Here is a 22233-nt window from a genome sequence, read left to right as displayed (position 1 = left end):
GGGGGGGGGCTCCCAAAGACATTTGCATTCGTTGCGCTGCGTTACCAGGGTAAGATGTTGGAAGTAGATAGAAGTTTAATTTTAGGCATTACTACGTCATAACCAAGAAGTGTAGAGAATTTGCGGGTAACTATGTTACACAAGCGTATTGGATGAGGGTTTGTTTGGAATTAATGAGTTGAGAATTTATTGTTATAAGTATGTACTCTGCGTATATTGCACTCGATTTCGCGACGACTCGTTAATGATGGCATGGGTAAAGCCTGTATCTATCAACCCGAAACACGGGCGCTTCATAAAACAAAAGTCATAAAAAAAAAGAAGATGAAGCGTCACAAAGGGACTTGCAATATCGCGCACGTCTTGGGAACACTTAAAAAAAGATGTATAAACAAAATTTAATGTTTTTTTCTTGTTTAGAGAATAAACATGGAGATACACAAAAGAGCCCGTGTAAACTGCAAAGATATATCCCGAAAATATTCCAACCCGTCCCCACCTCCCGTTTGCCCTTTTAGATATTTGTTCCGTTCCCGTTTATGATAAGAACGCCAAGAGGACAAAAACAAAAGGAGAGAGTGTGGTTAATCGCGCCTCTTAAGGAAAGACCAAAGTGCCCTCCCCGTCCTGTCCCGTCCCATTCCGCCGAGAACCCCCAGAGTTCCATCCGATATCGTAAGAACAAAACACGCTAAACGAGCAAAAAAATATAGAAAAGGACATGAACAAGGTAGAAGGATATTCAAAAAGAAAGATAGAAATAATGAAGAATAAACAAATGGTGAAGAAGAGGAATCAGGGTATTTGTAGTTGTTTGCTTTAGTTGGTGCTTCCTCTTCGGCTTTCGGTGGGCGTGCTGGGGAAGCTGAAGTCGACTGGAGATGGGGGTGGGGCCGGGGTCTCGTTGAAACCCGAGGCGCGAGAGAGGTTGGCGGAGGCCTTGAAGGCGGCGCTGACGTCGTGGCCCAGAGTCGAGTTTGTGAAGATGGAGAGGCGCTTGCGGGGGTTGAAGGCGGTGCTTGATGAAGAGAGCATTTTGGCGGTGATGTGTGGGTGTTGATGGATTAAATAGTTGTAGTAGTAGTAGTAGTAGTAGTAGTAGCAGCAGTAGGATGCGTTATTTGGTCAAGACCCAGGATATGGTAATAGGTAGTAGTTTTATGGTGATGTTGGTTTATTGCGATGGGGTGATCCAAGCAAGGATTGGGGGGTGGTGTGTGTGTGTGTGTGTGTGTGTGTGTGGAAGGGCAGCCAAAGTTATTTATATAGCAATGAGCCGTGTTGCTTTTGTGCGACGGCAAGGCTGAGGGCTGGGTTTGAACACGATGCGGGATTGGAAATCTAAAAAAGGGATGAGTCAGACGCTAATTGCCAAGGTGAATTGCCGAAGGCTCGGGATGCGACACAGGGCTGAGATACGGTGGATGCGTTGGCGTGGAGGCGGATGCAGGGTTACACTCACGTCTTGTTTGGATAGGTGGAAGCGAGGGTATGTATTGGCAGCTATGGGGTTGGCCAGGGGGTAAATTGTCCAACAAGCGAAGGCGTCAATAGGATGACGTGTGTGTGTAAGAGTTTGTGTAAGAGTTTGTGTAAGAGAGAGGGAGCGAGATACGAGTCAGATAGTCAAGGGGGATGTTTTTGGCAGGACTGTGTAGTAGTGTGTAAAGATTGGCAATGACCGCGTGGAAGGGGGCGCTTCTCTTATACACAAGGCAAGGAGCAAAGTTCCGACAGGATTCACCGCTCAAGGGGATATTGGTCTGACTCGCATGACTAGTAGGATTGCAGGGCCCTTTGGGACGGCAAGGACGCTTTGAGCTAAAAGCAAAAAAAGTTACGACAAGAGTGTATCAGGACGTGAATCAAAGGGCGCTGGCAGCAGGCGGGGAAGCGGATGGGTCGCGACAGGTTGCAAAGTCCAGGCCATGCCCTGACGGTGATCATGGCTGCAGGATTCGAGGCGAGGACACAGGAGGTCCACCAGCCAAGATTGCTGTACCAGGAAAGTTTGCAAAGAATGGCGGCGAGCAGAGTGGTAGAGACGGGCCGAAGAAGCAAACCAATAAGTAGAGTGTAATTGTCCACGGCGTGACGTGGGCGGTTCCGAGAGAGGGAGAGAGGGAATGGGATGTAAGTTAGCTAGCTAGTTAGTTAGTACAGAGAGGAACAGCACACACACGCAGAGAGAGAAAGACAGTTGGGTGGGCTGGGTTTCCCGGGCGTAAGCATGGCGGCATCGACGGCACCACGATGACCTCTCATCGTCATGGCCATAAACCATCCATCCGGGCATTAGCATGGCGGACGGAGCAAGCCATGGTTATTTTCTCTGACCGCTCCTCCTTTGGAGCATGGATTTGGATGCACACACCCCACGCGAGGCTAGTGCTAAAGGGATGGGGGGATGGGGGATGGGGTAAGTGGAGCTCCGGCCTCGATTCCCCGGATCCCAACGGCCTGGGATTCGCCCTCCCTTGTGCATTTGCTTTACTCTGCCAAACAAGGCGTCGGCATTGTGCATCTTGCTTGCACTTGGACTCCGCCCGCGCGCAGCCTGGGTGAAGCGACAACCATGGGCATCCTGGCCCAGTGCCGCAATAGTCAAACGAGGCATAATCAATCACACCCGCACGGTGGCTCCCATCGCATTCTTCGCTGACATCGGGCTTCGAGAAGGCTGCTTGGAACAAACGCTCGAGCCGGGGGGTGTCTGGGGCGACGAGACAAATTATCCACCTCATGCCTCATTCATCCACCCGTCTATGACTTTTACCTACTATCCTCCGCCCCTTATCGGGCACGGTGACACGTCTCGCAACAAATGGAGCGACTTGTGCCGGCCGTCTTGTCCCTGTTTATGCTCAGCCAGGCACAAAGGCGTCATGTCCCGACTGTGCCAGAGGTCTCGACGAATCCACAATGCGCAACCTTGGCCGCAATGCTCTGCTGTCTCATTGTGTCCGCATCATCCGAACCATCGATCTGCGACCTATCCGGCGATACACAACTGCTCTACTGCCTGTGCATCTTTCCACCTCCGTCCCGAACCTTGCTCCTTGTTTTTTTCTTTGTCTTATTTTATTTTTTGCGGCCTGATCGCCTTTTGCCCGCCAAGCCCATCTATTGTGCGCCGGATAGCGTGGTTCCATGGCCGCACGGCGAATGGGATGCGCTCGGGATTTGTATCGTCGTCTTCCTAAGCCTAGGACTAACGCAACTCCGACATCACCTCATCTCTGCTATTACCAAGGGCCACCATTACCGCGCTGCCTCTGCCCTAGTCGGCCTTCCCCGTCTTTGCTTTGCTGCTAACCCCCAATTCTGCATTCCCCGCACTGCTTACCACTCTTGTCTGGGGGCAAGTCAACCGTCTTCGCCTTGCCTTGCTTGTCTTTTAGCCTAGTCGGGATACTGCCAGCGACAACAACTCCGCCATGGATGTGCAACCTCGCTTGCCGGTGCCGCCTAGCCCTCGCTCCGTATACCCAGAGTGCTACCGCGAGCAGGAATTGGCGGCTACGCGCGTATACGGCCGTTTTCCGCGCGTCATTGTGGTCCGTTGCCCGTCCTGTCCTGTCGCGATGCCTGTCTGCGTGAAGCCTTCTACATACCTGTCTCGCACACTTCCCTGTCCAACTGCACCTTACCGGCGACAATTATCCATTGCCTGACCGACACTTGATCAAACTTGACCGCAACTTTGCTCGTACCGAGCCTAACTAACAGTAAGGATGAAAAAATTTATTCCGCGAAGAGCGCCAGTGACTACTTGTCCTATCACCATCGCACCTTCCCACCCAGCAATTGAGGCAACCACTCACACGCTTCCGTGACTTCCCACTCTGAAACATAGCACCACGTCCCTCCCTCACATCCCTTCCCGACACGGAAACGGCAGCTGCACTACCCGCAGCGCTACCGTCCTCTACCACCTTTTTTCAAACACCACTCGGTCCCCTCGCACCACACTCACCCGAGCAATGATGCTGCGATACCCCCAATTACAATAGGCAATAGCGCTCCTGACTAGGGGCCAGGCTACCATGTTTGGACATGCGCGAATTTCGACTCAGAAAGACTGATATCTGCGTCTTTCTTGGCTCAGCAAGTCGGTTGCACCATCCGAACCTATCTATGTCCTAACAACTCACCGTTGAGCCGATAATAGCCCAAGTGGGGAGGGCGGAGAATGCCACCATGTATGAATCCTGGTTAAGATAGGGGCATGTGTGTGTGTGAAACGGACAAGGATTGTCTACAAAAAAGGTTGAGAGTGTGGGGTAGAGAAAAAGGGCCTTGGCTTGTTGATCGAGATCAGTACCAAAGTATACGCTCGACGTACGTGGACAGCTTCAACAGGTTTCCATTACGTGTATCGAAGGAGCGAGATGGACAAGGAAAAAAGAGATAGAAGCCATCTTGTACACCTGTACATACATGGTGATGATACGATGGTCCATCAAGTTCCTCATTCGTCCTTCATACCCCAGTACCCCACTCGCTGTGCCTTTGGTACCGTCATCTTGAAATGCAAATCGTCCTCGTCCTCGCCGCTGGCAAGTGCGCTGTCACCCTCATCACGCTCAACATCGTACTCCTCCTCATCGCTACCATGGCGGTACTTTGACTTGTACAGATTGCGGTCAAACTCGTCGTCGTCGCTCATTTCGTCCTCCGGGTAGTCATTAGCGTAGTAGTCTTCTGCATTCTCATCCTCATCATCCGTGTCAAACTCTCGGTCGCTGCCTTCTTCGTTGTCCCACCAGTCTGCGTCCTCTTCGCCAATCACCAGCAGTCCCACACTCCCTGTTGGCGCTGGTGCATCCGGCAGAACGGGTTCGCGCACATAGTGGTCATAAACGTATTCGCTATCTACGTCCATTGCGTCTACATCTGTAGCTTCGTTATCGTGTGATGATAGCGCTGCGGCCTTTTCGGGATGACGCTCAGCAAATCGTTTTGCAGGGGCCTTGGGTTTGTATTTCGATGGTGATGTTGAGGGCAAGGGGATCTTGAGATTGTCTATCTTCTCCACCTCTTTTGAAAGTGCCTCAAGATTACGCACATCCTTTTCAGACGGCTCAGACACTTGGACCTGTCTCTGTATGCTTGACTTTGATGCATTCCGCAGTGCGCTCCCCGCCCCAGGTCTCTTCCGCGGTCGTGATGGTATGTCGAGTGCAGACTCCGATGCCGGTGATTGTACTTGGCCCCCAACCAAGGTACTCTCATCTCTCGAAGACTTTTGTTCCTCGACGAAATGTCTCTTGGCCCCAATTCTCGATACAGGGTCAAGGCGGAAACGCCTCTGGGCGGTTGGTGTCGGTGGGGCCGTAGCTAGGTGAGCATCATCGCCTGGCTTCGTGAGTCGCCGGAAGAAGAATTGAACTTCTGGCTCAGAGTTGAAGCCTGCATCAAGGTTCTGGCTCTTTTGGCGCTTGACTTCGTGATCGATGCGCAGCGAGTCTACGGGCGCTTCAGTACGTTTGCGCTTGACCGAGATGGTCTGTGGAGGCATATGCGACGACATGGCGGTTGTGCTTATGTGAAGAGCAATGGTCTTGGCGGGTATACGGCCGAGTTCTGGAGTACTGTCTGTATAGAATCTTTTGGGGTTGAGCCAGCGCAGCGAATCGGAGGGGTAGGGCGGGGGTGGAGGTGACATCAAACCCTAGCAGCCATCCCACGCAGAGCCCCACGCTAGCGTCGCGTCCGTGCTGCCCATCACCGCATCACCTGCTGTCGTTCCTCGACGTGCTTCTCACGCGCCGCCATCATGAGTCCAACCAGGGCCTGTGTTACTGCCTGATTATGTCTGCTCTTCTCACATCTACCTCGTGAACGTGTGCATGTCCTTTTAAAACACCCCGTACTTGTAGACTCGTTATCAAGACCTCCCTAACTCCATATCTCCGCAGCTCCGCCCCAGGCGCTCGACAACACCGCGAGCGCGATACATATAGCAACACACCATGGAGCGTTTGCGCCAGATGTTTGGGCGCGAAGAACCGGAGGCGTCGTACGAACCACTACAAGGTGGCTCTGAGCGGCCTGATGGCGAGCATATCGATGCTGAGGAGCAGGCCTTCTCATGGACCGACTATGCCGTCTTCACCCTGCTGGGAGTCGCCATGTTATGGGCTTGGTAAGTCTTCAGATACTCCCATCACCCACATGCGGCTAACTCGCGCCTAGGAACATGTTTCTAGCCGCAGCACCGTACTTCCAGCGCCGCTTCGAGTCCAACGACAGCCTCCTCCGCAACTTCCAGTCCGGCATCCTCTCCGTCTCCACCGTAGGCAACCTAAGCTCCATGATTGTCCTGACCAAGCTACAAGCCCGTGCCAACTACCCCCGCCGTATTATCGCCTCGCTCGCCCTCAACGCTATCGTCTTCACACTGCTTGCTATATCTACAAAACTGTTCCTCGATGTATCCGTCGGCGTCTACTTTGCCTTCCTAATGGTCATGGTCATGATCGCCAGTCTGGCCACAGGTCTGTGCCAAAACGGCGTTTTCGCCTACGTATCTGGGTTCGGACGAGAAGAATACACCCAGGGCATAATGTCCGGCCAGGGTATCGCTGGCGTCCTCCCAGCCATCACCCAGATCATCTCCGTGCTCTCCGTCCCAAAGAAGCACCATGTTGATGGTGCGCCACAAGAGTCCAGCACATCTGCTTTTGTTTACTTCTTGACTGCCACCGCCGTCTCCGTCGCAACTCTCTTCGCCTTCTTCTACCTGCTCTCCAGAGACAGCTCCAAGCAGCGCCTGCTGCGTACCTCTTACTCCGAGGGCCCCGAATATGACGACACAGATCGTACCGAGCGCAAGAGCGTACCCTTGACAAGACTGCTTAGAAAGCTCTTCTGGCTTGCAGGCGCCATCTTTACTACCTTCGCAGTAACAATGTTCTTCCCTGTCTTCACACCCCAAGTCCTCAGTGTACGCGATCCAGCCACCGCACCTCGCCTGTTTCAACCTGCTGCTTTTATCCCCCTAGGCTTCTTCTTCTGGAACATTGGTGATCTCATCGGCCGCGTCGGACCTGCTTTGCCCGCTCTCCGTCTTACACATCGCCCACAATTACTATTCTTCCTGTCCATTGCAAGAATCTTGTTCATACCCTTGTATTTTCTCTGCAATATTGGCGGTAAAGGTGCGGCTATCTCCTCTGATTTCTTCTATCTGTTTGTCGTGCAGCTATTGTTTGGCATGACAAACGGGTTCCTGGGCAGTAACTGTATGATGGGCTTTGCCGAGTGGGTGGAGCCTGATGAGCTCGAGGCCGCGGGGGGCTTCATGTCACTGAGTCTTGTGGGCGGATTGACGGCAGGAAGTTTTCTTAGTTTTTTTGCTGCGCAGTCTTCGTGAGATAGAATGGATAGGGGCGTTGTACACGCAATTTCCTAGACAATCAATGTTCTTTGTCTTCAAATCACAGTCTTGTTAATGTGAATCCCGAGAATGTAAACGAGATATGATATCCAGACACGATCCCATCTTCGCGTCCGCTCTATTCAATCATTTCCATTTTCATTCGTGATGATAATACACCCATTTTTCTTTCTTACAAAGCCCCAAGTTCTTTCAACTTGCTGATCATACCATCCACATCCTCAACCTTGACACCACCCTTCCTTGGCTCCGGCTCCGTAACCTTGACCGTCTTCAGCCTAACCTCGGTATCCAGCCCATAATCACTCAGACTCTTCTTCTCCAACGGCTTCTTCTTCGCCTTCATGATATTTGGTAAACTGGCGTAGCGCGGCTCATTGAGTCGTAAATCCGTTGTAATGACCATTGGCAGCTTGGCCTTGATCGTCTGCACACCGCCATCCACCTCCTGCACCACTTCAACGGATTGGTCCTTGATGGTGACTTTGGACGCTTGTGTTGCCTGCGGCCAGTTCAGCAGGCCGGCGAGCATTTGTCCCGTTTGCCCTGCGTCGTCGTCGATGGCTTGCTTGCCGAGGATAACGAGGTTACTTTTTTGCTCCTCGACGACTTTGCGAAGGAGCTTTGCGACGCCGAGGGGCTCGAGGGCGTCTTTTTCTTCCACCACAACGTGGATGCCGCGGTCGGCGCCCATGGCCATGGCTGTGCGGAGGATGTCTTGCGATTTTGCGACGCCGGCGGAGAAGGCGACGATGTCTTCGACGGTAGGGGCGCTCGAGTGGTGCGCTTTCTTTTCGCGCATGCGAACCGCTTCTTCGATGGAGAGCTCGTCAAAGGGATTCATCGAGTGCTTGACGTTTGCGGTTTCGACGGCGGTCTGCGTGCGGTTTACGCGGGGCTTGACCTGTCATTTCTTATTAATATCTATTTCCCTCTTCTTCGTATTGCCATGCCGTTGTGTCCATGGAATTCATCCCTTGTGCCATTGTAGCACATGCGAGGCTCGGGACTGGGGGCATTCTTCGGTGCTAAACTAAACATACCGCATAGTCAATGACCCGCTTGACGGGCACTAATATCCTCAAGCCAGACATGTTGTGATGTTTGGCGACTCTTCTACACTGCGGAAAACGCCAATTGTTGTAGGAAGAGTGCTGGTAATGATGTAGAAGAGCAAGGGTGGGGTGGATAGCATCGGGGTTAGCCCTAGGGTTCGCGGTGCTTAGCCGAGGCTTTTTCCGATGTTTGCGGGCGGCCTTGGCGTGGTCGTGATATCATCTAAGTAGGGGTATAGTATTTAGAGGCGCAATTCTATCACGGACTAGAGCTTTTTTCTTGTGAGCTCCTGAAAATTACTAATTTTCTCTCAATTTGAAACAGTTATCGGGTGATAACTCTAGTTTTCTGACAACCTCACAGTGAAGTGTCACGCCTCAGAGGCGGAAAAGTATCACAAGGACGTCAAGTGAACCAACTTCCCATTCTTCAATCTTTTCAACACTTCAATCTTTGTATTTTAAGCAATCAGCCCACTACGCCATTTGCAAACTGCTCACAACTCGCGCAGAATCCAAACGTCTTACTGGCGTTGTACTCCCAACACTGCTGTGCATACTCTGGCGAGCTAGTCCCACAACCGTCGCTCAAAAGAACGCAATCATATCCATTGCTAAAAGCATCCGTCAAAGTTCCGCCCACACACTGATCTGTGTTGACCCCAGTGAAGAACAGTGTCCTGATACCCTCTTGGTCGAGAAACTCTTTCAATGGGGTCGTGGCCCCCCATAAACCGCTCATCCTATTCTTGTGAATCCAAACGTCGGGCCTACTATCAAGCTTGCCACCCTCAGTGTACATGGCGTCAAGAGGAGGGTATAGTGCGGCATTCCATGTATCGCGCATGAGAAGTCGGCCACCCGAAACATATTTTCCATCTGGAAGTGCAAGGGTTCCGCACTCGGCGCCTATGCCACAGTACATGGATTTGTTCTCCTCTCCATGGCGATCTACACTCACGCTGCTTTTGTGATATCCAAACGCATCATCTGCATTGAAGTCTGAATCCGCAGGAATAGCAAAGAACCCAAAAGCACGTTTGACTGCAGGTGGCATCTCTTTAACTTCTTCTTCTGTAAGGCCCCAGTTTACCCAAACCACCCGGATTCCTGACTTTCTTGCAGCTGGTATTGCATGTTTGACAAGTTGCTCGCAAGCGGCATGTCCAGCACCCTGTTGGTTGCGGCCAAAAGCTTCAGAGAGAAAGAAGTTCTGCATATCAATGATGATAAGGGCGGATTTAGCAGGGTCAACCTTGATGGGCTGAGCTGATGTTTGGATTGTATAGTTAGGATCAGAGATTGGCGAAGAGTGAGTAGATGGATGTGTAAGATCGAATCCCAACTGCGAAGTGTGAGACCAAAAGCTTGTGGACGATCCTATTAGGGCCTTGCGGTTGAGTTTGGTTGCAGTGGCGGAAGCCATAGTTGTGACAAAACTTGGAATGGTGGGATGTAGGTCACGAGTAGTTTTCGTCAAATATAGGTGCGTACAGGTTTGAGATGATTGTAAGTAGGAAGAATAAACCTGAACAAGAGCCTCTTGCATATTCAAATACTATGGCTGCTATCAGAGAGCCAGATAAGGAAGGCCAGCACCTTCCTTGCCGAAGCGGGGTAGACTTGTGTGATCCCAGAGATAGAGGTATTGCATTGTCGAGGATATTACTAAGAATCTTCTTCTTTTCTAGACAAAGTATAGTGACTAGAAATTGACTGGCCTTCGAGCCAACATGCTTCTACCTGATCCCAGCAAGCCGTTTCCTTGCAAGTTGAACGAGTTGTGGCCACTCTTCCTTTTGATTGGCTGCACTCGGGACTTCGAGTATTTGTCGCAGGTATTCCTTCGCTTGTTCTTGATCACCGTTTGAGTCATGATAATCCGCAAGCTGCAGCATAGAAGGCTTATGGCCGGCGTTAGATGCAGCCTCAAGCCATTCCCGCGCTAGTGCTGCAGCGCTGCCAGGCTTCCATCCCAGCAGCCAATTGAGCGCTTTGCGTATGCCGTCATCTTTGAGAACGGGAGATTCAGTCTTTGCAGCCTCTTGGTAAAAGTCGATGAGATTTATCATGGCTTGCTGATGACCAGATGCTGCTGCTTTACTTGTGTATCGTAGCCACTTCTCGCTTGCTCTGGGCTCAAAAGCCGCAAGCTCATAATATGAGAGCGGATCATCGCCTTTTAGAGCACCCAGCTCAAATGGAGTCTTTGCTTCAGCTCGCACTTCTGGATCTTTTTCGGATTTTAGTAAGAACCCAAGTGCATTCCACGGCGCGATTAGTGGCAGCTGCATGGGGTGTCTTGACCCAGGTTCATATTTGAGACTAGAAGGATTAATGGCCTGCAGATACGTTTCCTTAGCTTTGAGTCTTTGACCCTCCTGTTCAAGAAAAAGCCCTTTCAGAGTTAAGACTTCTGGCCATAGAGCAGTGGTTTTTTCCAGTGTTTGTTGATCAAAGCTCTCTAACGTCTGGCGGTATTTGGAAATTTCATAACGCGGAAAAAGGCGTGCTAGCTCTTGCACAGATTCGTCACCTGCGCTGCTTAGATAGACAGCAGTCAGGATATGCACAATTGCTAGAGGATCACCAGCTTGGGCACACCCTTGGAGAAGCAGTCCGGAGATAGCTTTGTGCTGACTTGGGGGGATTTGAGCTCTTTTAACAGGGTCGCTGATATCAGGTATTTTGAAAGTTATGATCCCAAGAGAGGAAACGTCGTCAAGTGCGACATTGTACTCTGTTGAGATTAGCATTCTAAGTTCACATTAAATGGCAGATTTGACACGCACTCTTTACTAATCGCAGAATATTGGTACCATGATCCATTTTACTCTTGTGTGTAACAAAGTCCTGGTACAGACTCTGCGCTATGCGAGGCTCCATCTTGAGAGAGCCTTGTTGTTTAGCGAGTGTATAGAAGCCTAACCGGCTGCGCTCGTCGACATCAGCCCGGGCTTTTGGAGCATCGAATCTCGGCTTGGTAGCATATTCCCGGATCTGAATTGGAGCTCTAGACTTTTGTTGATGTGAAGATAATATTAGTCTTGCAGGGCCCTTGTGCTGAGTCGTTCTGTTAAATTGACGAAATTGGCAAATAAGACAGCTCTCAATTTTTCCCACAGTTCTTGTTGAGCCCCGTCCAATTCGAGAGAGGGACATGGCTGGACCGGGATTGCGTCTCGTGATAAGCGTGTGGGTGCAAGTTGGACATGGTGATGTCTAGTTGGTCTCGGAGGTCCGCAATGGCCGCGAAATCTTGGCGCGCCAGAATCTTTTTTGGTGTCGCGAAGAAAGTTGCGCCTCAACCCAGACACCCCAAATCCAAGCTGCGCTTTCGCCAGGACACAGTCAGGCCCACAGTATCACTGTCGCAATGGTCACAACACGAGGAGGAACAGAGACGCCAGGCGCGCCGACGCCCACTCCACGGAGCTCGACAAGAAAACAGGTTGGAAAGCGAGAACTGGAGTCGCTCGAGACACCAACACAGACGAAGAGGCAAAGAAAGGCGCCCAAGGCCACAGCAAGGAAAGGAAGTACGGTGGAGTCAAAAGGACAGGAAGAATCTGCAGATGAGCCTTCACAAGAATCTTCAAACGATACCTCGGACACAATTGCTGCCAATGCACGAGAATTAGAAGTGCCCGAGACACCTAAGCAGAGCGGCTTGCCAGCTCGCCGAAAATCAAGCCCACAAGTAGTCGTTGGTGCTGGTGCTTCAGATCAATCATCCAACACCGTGGAAAAGGAAGATGAAGTGCCATCGACTGTGCAAAACCCTGCATTTTACACACCAACACAGGCCCCCGGGTCCGTTTATGCCACGCCAGCTACACACAAGCGGCCAGAGGGCTCGCCCACGCCCAAAGCTAAGATCCTAAACGATCAGACACCATCGACGGCAGTGAAAAAGGGGAGAGGGCGTCCCAAGAAGACACCACAAAAGGAGCTTATTGAAGAAACAGACGAGGTACCGTCTTCTACCTACGAGAGCGAAATGGCACCTATACCCTCGCAAGACGCTGCACCTCCCTCAGCGCAGCCTGAGAAGGCACACATGCGCTTCGGCAGCGAGGAGCCTGTGCCGACACCAGCCTCGCCAGTCATGAATAAGCAAGGCAGCAAGCGTTACGAAGCCGCAGAGCCTGTAATCAAACCATCCCAAGCAGACGAAGACGACGCCAGCGACTCAGACGACGAAGCCCCCGAAGTCATCACCATCGCAGCCGCAAGCTCCAAAGCCCTCGCCGCCCGCGCCGAAGCCGACCGCGCCCAAAAAGCCCAACAAGCCAAAGAAGACGCCAAACGCAAAGCTCGCGAAGAATTCCTCGCCGCCCAACAAGCCGCCAAGCGCGAGCGCGAAGAAAAGAAGGCAAAGAAACTCGCCAAACAGGCCGCCAAAGAAGCCGAAGCAGCAGCTACAGACGCTCCCTCCGCCGAGCAAGAATCAGACTCCGAACACCCCACGCAAATCGACACATCCAACGGCCTTCTCCCCGCCTCCCTCCTCGCCACAATCGACGACCAGCGCCCGCCCACACCCCCACCCGAGCGCCGCGGCAAGACCGAAGAGGAAAAGCGAAAAGAGAAGCTGAATCAGCATATCAAGTTCCTCGAGCGCACTGACAAGCCCGCCAAGGATATCAAAAAGGGTAAACTCAATGTCGCTGTGTTGGCGCAGCAGAATAAGGTTATGCCACCGAAGGTGAATCGGGATTCGAAGAATGTGAGGGAGCATTGGCTTAAGGGGAGGCAGGTGGAGAAGAGGATGGTGGGTAAGAAGGGTGGGGTTGTGAGGGTGGGTAGGATGGAGAGGAGACCGCATGGGAATCGGGGATTCTTGAGGGATGGGGATGAGTAGGGGGCGTCTTGATCCAGGTATTATGGTATTTGTATGTGTGTAGGGCATGCATACTTAAAAAAGAGGGAGAGAAATGAATGCGTCAATTGGGATATCCATTTTTTCTCGTTTTAAACGTATTCACCAGCATACGTCTTCAATCTATGATGCTTATTGCAATCCAAAATTTGTTCACGAAAGCCCTGTTCATCTGCGTCCTGGCCTCTTAGGCTTGGCAAATCCTTTACTCTCCTCCTTCTTCTCCTCCTTGAACTCGTCCATGATTATCTGCTCAGTGATCTCATCTGGATTCGTGACTTCGAGCTTCTTCAGCACTTTGAGGCCACCGTCGTTCTGTGCAAGAGACACCACGTTGCCCCGACTCGCAGCATATATCATGCGTTCCCTGATCTTCGCGCTGCTCGGGCACGTTGAGATGAAAACAATCGACGCATCTGGGTCGTTGTGGCGGTAAAACACGTATCGCGGCTCCTTTGTATCGATAGACCCAGAGATGGATGATGGCGTAGCCGACGATGAAGATACCAGCTTCAACGTCTCAGACGCACCATCCATTCTCAGCTGCACGAGGTTGTCTCCACCTCCCTGGCCCAGCTTCTTCAATACCTCTGCGACGTCGTTGTCAGCACGGATTGCCAACTTGCCGCCCTGAGCGAGACTCTGGCCCCGCGTGCCCCTGCTCTCCAGCGCCTCGGCGGCCTTGATGTCCTGCAGCGACTGCTCTTCAGCCGTCAATGGGTTCTCGGACTCAGTGTGAGCTACGTGCTTCTCCCAGCCTTCGGTCGTCAACTCCGACGCCTCGGTTGTGAAGATGCTTTCCGCAAAGTGTTCACCGCCTAGTTCGCGCACAAGGGTCAACCTTGTGGATGCGAAGAGCATCTTTTGTCGTACTGGCGCCGCATTGGGGACATATGTTACTGCCACCAGACTCTTATCTGAGCTGTTCAGGCTGTCGGCACGGCGGAGGAGAATGTACAACGCCGCATTGTCCTTGACGTGGGGTTGGAGATTCGAGAGATCGTCGACAAAAGTCGAGGCAGTCGAGGATATTGTGCCGCTGGGTACAATTGTTTCCTTCTGGATTGTTGCTAGGATGCCGCGTTGGCTGGTCGATGTTATGAGGCTGCCTAGGGCAGATTTGAGCTCTTGGGAAGCTGTTGCACATTGTTAGGGGGTTTCTCAGAATTGGGAATTCAGGTAACAGTACCGGAGATGCCGGACTGCATCTTGTATGAGACTTTATCGTGAACACACTCTGTAGACGAAGTTGGTGTTCAGATGACCGTGGTGGGGTATAAGTTGTTGAATTGACAACTCTGCTTGTTTACGCTGACGTAGCATTGTGATGCATGGATGCGTGGGGCAAGTGGGGTGAATGGCGGATGCACTTGGCAGTCCCTGCTTTTGCCATACCTTCCTGTTCCTAGAGATGGCCCGATACAAGCATGAACCATGCGGGTAAAAAGAAATTCATTTCCAAATGCAATCAATGGTTTTACACTCGCTATTCAGAATAACATCAGAACTTGTAAGCTACCCCCGATACTTAACCCGACTGGTCGTAGCCTACTCTTCGTATTGGCCGCCCGGTAGCATCTCTCGTCCACGCTCTAGAACACCCTTTAGATATTCGTACACAGTAAATGTAACAGCCTGACCGGGAGCGACTCGCATAACGCGTGGTGTGATGCCCTTGTAGAAACTTCGAACTCCTTCTTGCTTCCACATATCACTACCAGCCTAATTAGCTAGTGTATACAGTATACAATGGCTTAACATCTTACCCGGCAATGTTTGTAATTCGTTGTAGGGCACTTTGGCCTGCCTCAGCAGGCGTTTTCTGCAGCCTCGTCTTGATGGTGTCAATGGGTGCATTTGTAAAAGGTCCCACAGCACCGCTTATCAGTCCAATCATACTTGTTTGGTAACTGGGAATGTCAGTGCTGCCATGGTAATTCTGCAATTGTGCCCTCAGCTCAGAATATGCCGTGAAGTTTGCCGCTTGGTTGGTTCCCTGGCGCAGAGCAGTGAGTGAGACACCGCGCCACAATGCTCCAGCGCCTTCTTCCTTGACAACAGTGTACATCGCATGAGCGGCATTTCGGTACTTCGGCACATCGAGTGGGTCTGCCATGGAGTGGTGCTGCGCCTGTAGACGGATCTTTACCACTTCCATAGGAGTGACGACAAGAACGGCTTCTGTAATTCCGGCGGCTAGACCAGCTATGTATGGTTAGTATTATTCGTGGCTGATATCTTTCTAGCGAAGTCGTGACACGGCAATTGAGGCTAGAAATATAAGAAACTCACCCATGAATGTAGATTTCGACGCGACATTGCCATCTTTATCCGCTAGCAGTTGCTTGTACCATTCGTAACTCGTAAACCGTATGGCCATCTTCGGGACGATTCCAGTCAACACCGCGCCCAAACCCTTGTATAGACCCAATGCTGTTTCTCTCTTCACAATCTCGGCGCCAGTAGTAATAAAACCGCGTTTCTTCGCCTATAGTGCTACATCAGTAATTGTCCCGCCGCATGGTGTACATATATGAAGTAGAACCTACTCCCGGCGCACGAGCTCGTCTTGACAACTGCATTCGAACTTTGATCGTATCTAAGATTGTGTTAGATTTATTGCGAATCAATTTACCTTTTGGTAACTGAAACTTACCGAGAGGATGGCACGCGAGCGCCTCCATCATACCAGCACCACCACCAGCTACACAAAATTTTCAGCCTTTGCCATTGGAGAGCATACACTGGCCATGTAGCTTACCGATCAAATTGGTGGCTGCTGATGCAGGCTTTTTGCCATTAGGCCCTTGTACCGACTTTGCAGACATATTGTATGGTCTTGATGTCTAGTCCCTCTGAAAGGAAAGTACCAGTTGCGCAAAGCTAAACCCAACAACTATCCGAGCCTTATGATAATAGCAAAGCGAGCCAGGTAGCACTCAGTTCTAATTCGAGAAAACCGCAACGTATCTGATAAGTCTCGGCTTGAAACCTTATACTCAAACCAAAGTAGGAAAAATGTAAGAAGCCAATAGCTACCGGATGGGTATCAAGAAGCACCAAGCAGAAGATGAGGAACCAAAAAAGAGAAGAACTGTGAGTCAAGAAAGAAAGATCAAGGACATTCCGTCAGTAATATTCTTTTACCAAGGGCTGATCAGAAGCTACCCGCGGGTAGCAGAGGTCAGACAGTTTCCATTCGCTCCCACCAGCCTCGGCCCTTGCGTGAGCCCAGGCCGAATGTCTGAGTTTAGACTGGCACGCGTCTGTGTTTGGTATGACCTAGCCTGGCAACTAACGGGAACACTTGGCATACCCCGGATTTTGCCTTGGTGGACGAGCGGAAGTTACGATATGCTGATGTCGTTCGGCCGGAGATCGGCACATGGAACTATGCAGTAACCGAGCTTCATGTCTCCAAAACCCCTGTAATAATTAATTGCTCATTGTGACTTTCGTGTAGTGGCAGGATTGGCAGAGTATGAGCGAAGAAAAAAGGCCAGTTCTGGTCCATGGTTAGTGCGCTTTCACGAGCTCGCACATATGGCAATTTGATGGCGGATGAGGGGTGGAATGATCGACATGTGAAAGTGTGGGAGAATGACGTTTGAGGGGCACCCGGCAACATTTCCGATGCAGCCCTGTGTTTTCCGTAAGGCGGGTTGGTGATGCACGTGCGCGAGAATACCTCGGAACAACACAGCACGTGCGGGTCCACTGCCGTTCTTGCATTCGTGTAGGGATGATCGTGGACCGCCATATGGATGGAAAAGGCCAAGACACAGACATGAAAATGGGTATATTCGTGCTACTAAACCGAAAACACCCCCACAAGAAGCACTACACCCTCAAAGAAACTTGACCTCATTAAACAAGCTGGCCCTGACTTGCATCAATGCCACGAGCTCCAGCACGAAGTTTTGCAGAATCACCACGTTCGTAATGATATGCATTAAGCTCGCCTCTCGAATGTCATCTTCCTCCCTCTCTTCAGCGCTATCTGTTGCGTTTTCAGAAGGCTCTTTTGGTGGCGGCTGGAATTTGGATAGCATGACTTCAACTTCTCTTGACCCAGCTGCGCGCCGGAAGCGAATGCGTCTCTTGCCAAATTGATTCATCCTGATTTGTGCTATACTGGCATCGACATCGGACATGAGCGACGGCTGTAGAATGCTGACATTCTGCACTGATAGAGGAGACGCTGCTCGAGCAGGTGAGCCAACGAGAGTTTGCCCGCCATATCTTGAGGGAACAGGAGAGCCTCCAGGCGTATTTCTTGACGCTGCAAGTGCTTCTTTTCTTCCTCGAGGAGACTGAGCTCGTGAAGGCGTCTTTGGTGGGTCCAGAACATGTTTTGGTATCTGTGGCCTCCAAGACCCAGCTGGTGTTTCGGAAGGAGCTCTAACTGCTTTTGACTGAGGTGTAGACATTTTGGACTCCTCTTCTATGTCTTGGTGGATGTGGAAAGTATCTTTACGACTAGCAACCTGCTCATCCCAGTCCTTGATGTCGCTCCGGAGAGCATTGACTTGAGCCTGAAGCTGCTGCAAGCACGTCAGCAATTGGGGTGTGGCTGCTGGGTTCCAATTTGGAAGTCTCTCAGCCATGTACATGGCCCGCAAATTTTCATTCGAGAACGACTCTATTTCGGGGTCATTGTTCTCGAAGTGGTAGTCGGCAGGATCAACAGACAGCCAGCCTTCAAGACGCAGCTGAGAGCATGTTCCGAGCGTGATAATTGCCTCGGTAAGTGCCAAATTAGTCTCAACATCGTTTGTGAGGAATGTTAGCAGCAGGTCAATCAGGGTTTGGAAGAGTGGGTCTTCTGGGAGCAGGTGATGCGGGTCAACATCCCTAGCCGAGGCTTCAGCTGAGTCAAAGTAGCCTTGATTCTTCCCAGACATGGATGGTATGCCAATCGTCTTCAGCGAACAAGGATGAGATTCCAGTAAGCTCAACACATCCTTCAGATAGCTGTCATAGGCCTCGTCGACGCCTTCAAGACCGGCAAGGTCCACAGCAACGTTGAGGTACATCTCAAGCTCCTTATTCAGCGATCCGACTGTCCTATGATGCTCCTTGTGGTGAATGGCCATGACCTTTACCAGAGACCCAAGTGCATAGCTGTGATTTTTGCTCAGAATCACTGTTGTTAACTTCAACGCTGCGGTGACAGTCTGTGGATTTCGGGAGGCAGTGCTGCCCAGCACAAGATCGACAAGATTGAACAGCGATGGGTTGAGTTTGTCGTCATCTTTGTCTGTTGCACTGAGCAGCATGAGCGACTGGCGTCGTTTGACAGCGGCGGGTGAACGTGGCGCTGTAGAAGTCGTGTAGTCCAGTAATGCTAGCAAATACTGAAGCATCATGTGTACAAGCTCGGGATGGTCCAGGCCGTCCAGTATATGACGGAGATATGTAAGCACTGCAACCGAGGAACCGCCATCAGCATCTGATGATTCTAGCAGCGAAGGATACCTATATGATATTAGCAGAGTACGTGCGAGGGGTGCATGGTGACCACGAACAAGAGTTGCTGGAGAAACAAGGCTTGGAAGTGGTCAATCAGTGTGACTCTGACGTCGGCGGATCTGCAATGCTCCAATACATCTTGCCAGAATGCAAGGTAAGACAGGAACGTAAGAAGATGACCCTGAAAGTCAACACTGAAGAAATTCTCTGCTTGTGGGTTCGATTTCATCTCGGGGTAGTCGGAAAGAGACAGTATAAGAGGCAGATCTTGTGGAGGATGCAGGATGGACAGTTTCCTACGCCATGTTAGCTTGGTGTAGAAGTACAGAATGAACGTATATCCTACCTGCTCATCTGACTGTACAATGCTCCTAGTCCAGTTGCCATGAGTGTAGGGAGGTCACTGTTCACTATCCACTGCTCCAGATCTATGGACCTGGAAGCAGACTCAAATATGTACAGTAGGCCAGTGCGCGCAAAATCTCCGATACGACCTTCATGGTGGACGTGGTCAATGAGCTGGTAGCACAGCGGAAAATCTTCTTTTTGGGTGACACCCGCAAAATCTGCTTTCTGGTTGAGCAGCCGCCTTTGGCTGTCTGCCGACGTGGTGGTGAACCAGACATGCAAGATCTCTGGCTGTAATCTGATTTTGGCCGCAATGCCGAACAGCAGCTCGACAATGTCGGCCTCGATGTCTTCGCCAATGCCTATACTACCAGATCCGATTGTCCGGTCAATGAAGTTCATGAGGGAGGCGGCGAAGACATCATTCTCGAGAAAATCCTCTTCCTCGCTATCGATGAGGGCATTGTAGAATGCGACGGCGTCCCTAACGGTGCCTTCGTCGTGCGCAGTGGCTGCTATCTTGGAGACGGCCGTGTATATCTGCTGGGCGGCTGCGAACTGCAGGCACATGTGGGGTGCGGGTGATCTGGACTCATCGCTGAGGATCGCGGTGAGGGCCTGGAAGCCACGACGGATGTTGCCCAGCGCTTCGCGGTCGCTTGCGAGGTTGGTTGCCTTTTGCCATGCTTGCTGCTGTCTGTCAGGTCATGGTCATCATGGGATCGACACACTCGCATACCAGTACTTGGTTGTATCGCTGCCGGAAGCGTGCCAGCCGCTGCTGCGGGTTGTTTGGCGCGATCTGCTTCTTCTTCTGGGACGAGCCGCCAAGTAGCCTCACCCACTGTATCCAGTCAGCTTCCACTTCACCCTTTTGCTGTCGACCATACGCACGAAGTCCATTTGATCTGTTACTCACCCCGCATTGGGGCCGCGTACGTGGGGTGCAAGGATAGGCGGGAGTCGTGTAGACGCGGAGCGCGCCGTGATGTGGTGGTGCGAGCTCGAAACCAATCGTCCTGCATTATTCTCCGCGGGGCATCCACTCCCAACCTCTTCAACCCCCCAGCACCTTCACCAAGCATGCCACTGTCTCGGAAAATAGCAATGTATTAAGTTCTAAGGTATTACTAATAATTACTGAAACAGAATATAGAGCTAGAACCCCAGAACGCTCATCAACGCCTCCATATCTTCTGCAACAATCAGATGGCAGCCTCTTCTGCAGTCCACTTGACCTCCTTCTTGACACTATCGCCACCTGACGTTGAAAGCCCACTCATACCCACCATATAATCTCTACCCTTAGCTAACCAGACCACAAAATTTGGCAGCCTCCAACCCATGAGGACGCCAACACCACCACCGCTTCCAATCGGGACTACCATTGTCTCCCTTGTGTCGGGCTTAAATTCCCGGTCTTTTCCTTTGGGTTTCTCACTAGGGCGTACGGGGTCGAAAGACAGCAAGTCGCGCTTGAGGTTGGTGGCAAGAACAGGTAGACCATTCAATATATCGAAGTAGTTGTTGCGTGAGTAGGAACCGATATCGCCAAGGGCATACACACGGGGACCCGCTGCATCAACGCGAAGAGCGGAGCTGGTGATGAGGTAGCCCTTGTCATCCAGAAGCTCTTTCGGAAGCCAGGAAGAGTTTGGTCGGACACCATAGGCAGGCACGTAGAGATCTGCATCCAGCTTGTCCCCATTCTGGAGCGTCATTACCGTCCGACCATCTTCCTTGGATGTGGACTCGGTCACACGCGTGTTGTAGATGACTGTTACACCAAGAGCGTTGAGCTTGCGCTCTGCTGTTTTGGCAATTGCAGGGCGTAGACCAGGGAGGAGCTTCGCATCAGATGTGACCAAGGTGACCTCGACTTTTGGCTCGACTTTGCTAAACCATCCCGGCTTGCCATTGCGATGCTCGGCAACTTCACCAGCAAATTCCACGGCTGTCGCTCCGCCTCCAGCAATGACAATCTTCTTTGCTGACGCCACCTTCTCGTTGGTCGAAGCGACCGAGTCCAGAGTATCTTGAGCATCTCCACTCATGGAAAAGGCGGGAAAGTAGGTGCTACTGCCTGTAGCAACAACCAAGGCGTGATATGGCAAAGCCTGGTCCTCTTTTCCATTTTTGTTGCGATATGAGACTTTCTGTGCTGATGTGTCAAGACCAGTTGCAGTAGCTTCGACAAAGCTAAAGTCTTCCTTGGAGTACTGCTTGAAAGCATCATGCAGATTGAACAAGACTTTTTCGGTCGACATGCGGCCAGTTGAAGCTGCGACGCGAGGCGAAGCATTTCTAAAGTACCAAGTCGATGATGGCGCGATGATATAGACGTGGTATTTGGCATCATTCTTGGCTTTGAGAGCAGGTAGTATGTGCTTGAGGATGTAGTGGGTTGCTTGAAGACCGGCGCCTGAAGCGCCGAGCACGACGATGTTGCGCTGTTCAGTCATGATTGAATGTCAAAGAATTAACAAACGGATGGGTATCTTGGGAAAGAAATGCTAAAATGCAGGACGTTGAGGGAGATGTAACAAGATGAAACCGTAGCTATACATATACATTTCTCCTTGAAAACGGACCGAAACTCTGAAGCACTTCTACATCTCTATTACAGTCTTCAAACCGAAGGCCGAAAAACGGACGAAAACGTTCTGCTCGCGTTGACTGTAATCGCGTCGCGAGAGTGGAAAGTGAGGTTGGTAATGTCACTGGCAGCCGGGTGCTCCAACATCCGGGTCTTCCGAACGTTCGTAAGCAACAACCTCAGACCACCAGGAGCCCTCATTGGCTGTGGCTGTCAGCTACAGGATCACGTGACGTTTTATAGAGTAAGCAACCTCTATCACTTCCAAATACACCTGTTGTTGGCGTTATTGATTACGATGAGTGTCCGATGCCGATCGCTTATCCAGCAGATTGCGTCTAAATATATTTCTTATTATAGTTTTCTTAGAGGCTGAGTATTCAGTAGCTTCAGCAACGTTGCCCCAGCCCTGTGCGCTCGTACACATAAATAGGTCAAACAGAACGTCATCTTCCCTTCCTACGTCCTTAATCGCAAT

The 22233-nt window shown here is 51.2% G+C and overlaps 11 protein-coding genes across 11 annotated transcripts; 2 read left to right on the top strand and 9 right to left on the bottom strand.

Moving 5' to 3' along the window:
• Positions 1 to 757: 757 nt before the first annotated feature.
• Positions 758 to 1317, bottom strand: COCSADRAFT_331756 (uncharacterized protein). Its single transcript, XM_007702617.1, has 2 exons — positions 1219 to 1317; positions 758 to 1045 (listed from the first exon to the last, which is right to left on the bottom strand). Exon 2 carries the CDS (start codon positions 1033 to 1035, stop codon positions 820 to 822), a length of 216 nt encoding a protein of 71 aa, XP_007700807.1. The 5' UTR covers positions 1036 to 1045; positions 1219 to 1317; the 3' UTR covers positions 758 to 819.
• Positions 1318 to 4471: 3154 nt separating this feature from the next.
• On the bottom strand, positions 4472 to 5533 carry COCSADRAFT_161179 (uncharacterized protein; the record flags this gene model as incomplete). The annotated part of the gene is made up of 1 exon (XM_007702616.1): positions 4472 to 5533. The coding sequence occupies one exon, from the start codon at positions 5531 to 5533 to the stop codon at positions 4472 to 4474; it is 1062 nt and encodes a 353-aa protein (XP_007700806.1).
• A 289-nt stretch (positions 5534 to 5822) lies between these two features.
• Positions 5823 to 7426, top strand: COCSADRAFT_331733 (uncharacterized protein). The gene is made up of 2 exons (XM_007702615.1): positions 5823 to 6148; positions 6199 to 7426. The coding sequence occupies exons 1-2, from the start codon at positions 5976 to 5978 to the stop codon at positions 7376 to 7378; spliced, it is 1353 nt and encodes a 450-aa protein (XP_007700805.1). The 5' UTR covers positions 5823 to 5975; the 3' UTR covers positions 7379 to 7426.
• A 148-nt stretch (positions 7427 to 7574) lies between these two features.
• COCSADRAFT_144213 (uncharacterized protein) lies at positions 7575 to 8580 on the bottom strand (the record flags this gene model as incomplete). Its single annotated transcript, XM_007702614.1, has 2 exons — positions 8446 to 8580; positions 7575 to 8306 (listed from the first exon to the last, which is right to left on the bottom strand). The coding sequence occupies exons 1-2, from the start codon at positions 8494 to 8496 to the stop codon at positions 7575 to 7577; spliced, it is 783 nt and encodes a 260-aa protein (XP_007700804.1). The 5' UTR covers positions 8497 to 8580.
• A 346-nt stretch (positions 8581 to 8926) lies between these two features.
• COCSADRAFT_161176 (uncharacterized protein) lies at positions 8927 to 9883 on the bottom strand (the record flags this gene model as incomplete). The annotated part of the gene is made up of 1 exon (XM_007702613.1): positions 8927 to 9883. One exon carries the CDS (start codon positions 9881 to 9883, stop codon positions 8927 to 8929), a length of 957 nt encoding a protein of 318 aa, XP_007700803.1.
• A 313-nt stretch (positions 9884 to 10196) lies between these two features.
• Positions 10197 to 11619, bottom strand: COCSADRAFT_91581 (uncharacterized protein; the record flags this gene model as incomplete). The annotated part of the gene is made up of 2 exons (XM_007702612.1): positions 10197 to 11197; positions 11250 to 11619. The coding sequence occupies 2 exons, from the start codon at positions 11617 to 11619 to the stop codon at positions 10197 to 10199; spliced, it is 1371 nt and encodes a 456-aa protein (XP_007700802.1).
• A 214-nt stretch (positions 11620 to 11833) lies between these two features.
• On the top strand, positions 11834 to 13321 carry COCSADRAFT_92012 (uncharacterized protein; the record flags this gene model as incomplete). Its single annotated transcript, XM_007702611.1, has 1 exon — positions 11834 to 13321. The coding sequence occupies one exon, from the start codon at positions 11834 to 11836 to the stop codon at positions 13319 to 13321; it is 1488 nt and encodes a 495-aa protein (XP_007700801.1).
• Positions 13322 to 13414: 93 nt separating this feature from the next.
• COCSADRAFT_331680 (uncharacterized protein) lies at positions 13415 to 14717 on the bottom strand. Its single transcript, XM_007702610.1, has 2 exons — positions 14529 to 14717; positions 13415 to 14475 (listed from the first exon to the last, which is right to left on the bottom strand). The coding sequence occupies exons 1-2, from the start codon at positions 14545 to 14547 to the stop codon at positions 13508 to 13510; spliced, it is 987 nt and encodes a 328-aa protein (XP_007700800.1). The 5' UTR covers positions 14548 to 14717; the 3' UTR covers positions 13415 to 13507.
• Positions 14718 to 16274, bottom strand: COCSADRAFT_331679 (uncharacterized protein). Its single transcript, XM_007702609.1, has 6 exons — positions 16101 to 16274; positions 15996 to 16043; positions 15889 to 15938; positions 15632 to 15827; positions 15106 to 15544; positions 14718 to 15053 (listed from the first exon to the last, which is right to left on the bottom strand). The coding sequence occupies exons 1-6, from the start codon at positions 16165 to 16167 to the stop codon at positions 14888 to 14890; spliced, it is 966 nt and encodes a 321-aa protein (XP_007700799.1). The 5' UTR covers positions 16168 to 16274; the 3' UTR covers positions 14718 to 14887.
• A 744-nt stretch (positions 16275 to 17018) lies between these two features.
• On the bottom strand, positions 17019 to 20145 carry COCSADRAFT_119086 (uncharacterized protein). Its single transcript, XM_007702608.1, has 5 exons — positions 20054 to 20145; positions 19899 to 20003; positions 19158 to 19849; positions 18868 to 19107; positions 17019 to 18817 (listed from the first exon to the last, which is right to left on the bottom strand). Exons 1-5 carry the CDS (start codon positions 20060 to 20062, stop codon positions 17188 to 17190), a joined length of 2676 nt encoding a protein of 891 aa, XP_007700798.1. The 5' UTR covers positions 20063 to 20145; the 3' UTR covers positions 17019 to 17187.
• An 83-nt stretch (positions 20146 to 20228) lies between these two features.
• Positions 20229 to 21855, bottom strand: COCSADRAFT_37545 (uncharacterized protein). Its single transcript, XM_007702260.1, has one exon. The coding sequence runs from the start codon at positions 21619 to 21621 to the stop codon at positions 20365 to 20367; it is 1257 nt and encodes a 418-aa protein (XP_007700450.1). The 5' UTR covers positions 21622 to 21855; the 3' UTR covers positions 20229 to 20364.
• Between the last annotated feature and the right edge of the window lie 378 nt (positions 21856 to 22233).

Source organism: Bipolaris sorokiniana, assembly GCF_000338995.1.
Source record: "Bipolaris sorokiniana ND90Pr unplaced genomic scaffold COCSAscaffold_8, whole genome shotgun sequence".
Taxonomy (NCBI): domain Eukaryota; kingdom Fungi; phylum Ascomycota; class Dothideomycetes; order Pleosporales; family Pleosporaceae; genus Bipolaris; species Bipolaris sorokiniana.
This window is presented reverse-complemented; position numbering and strand designations above follow the sequence as displayed.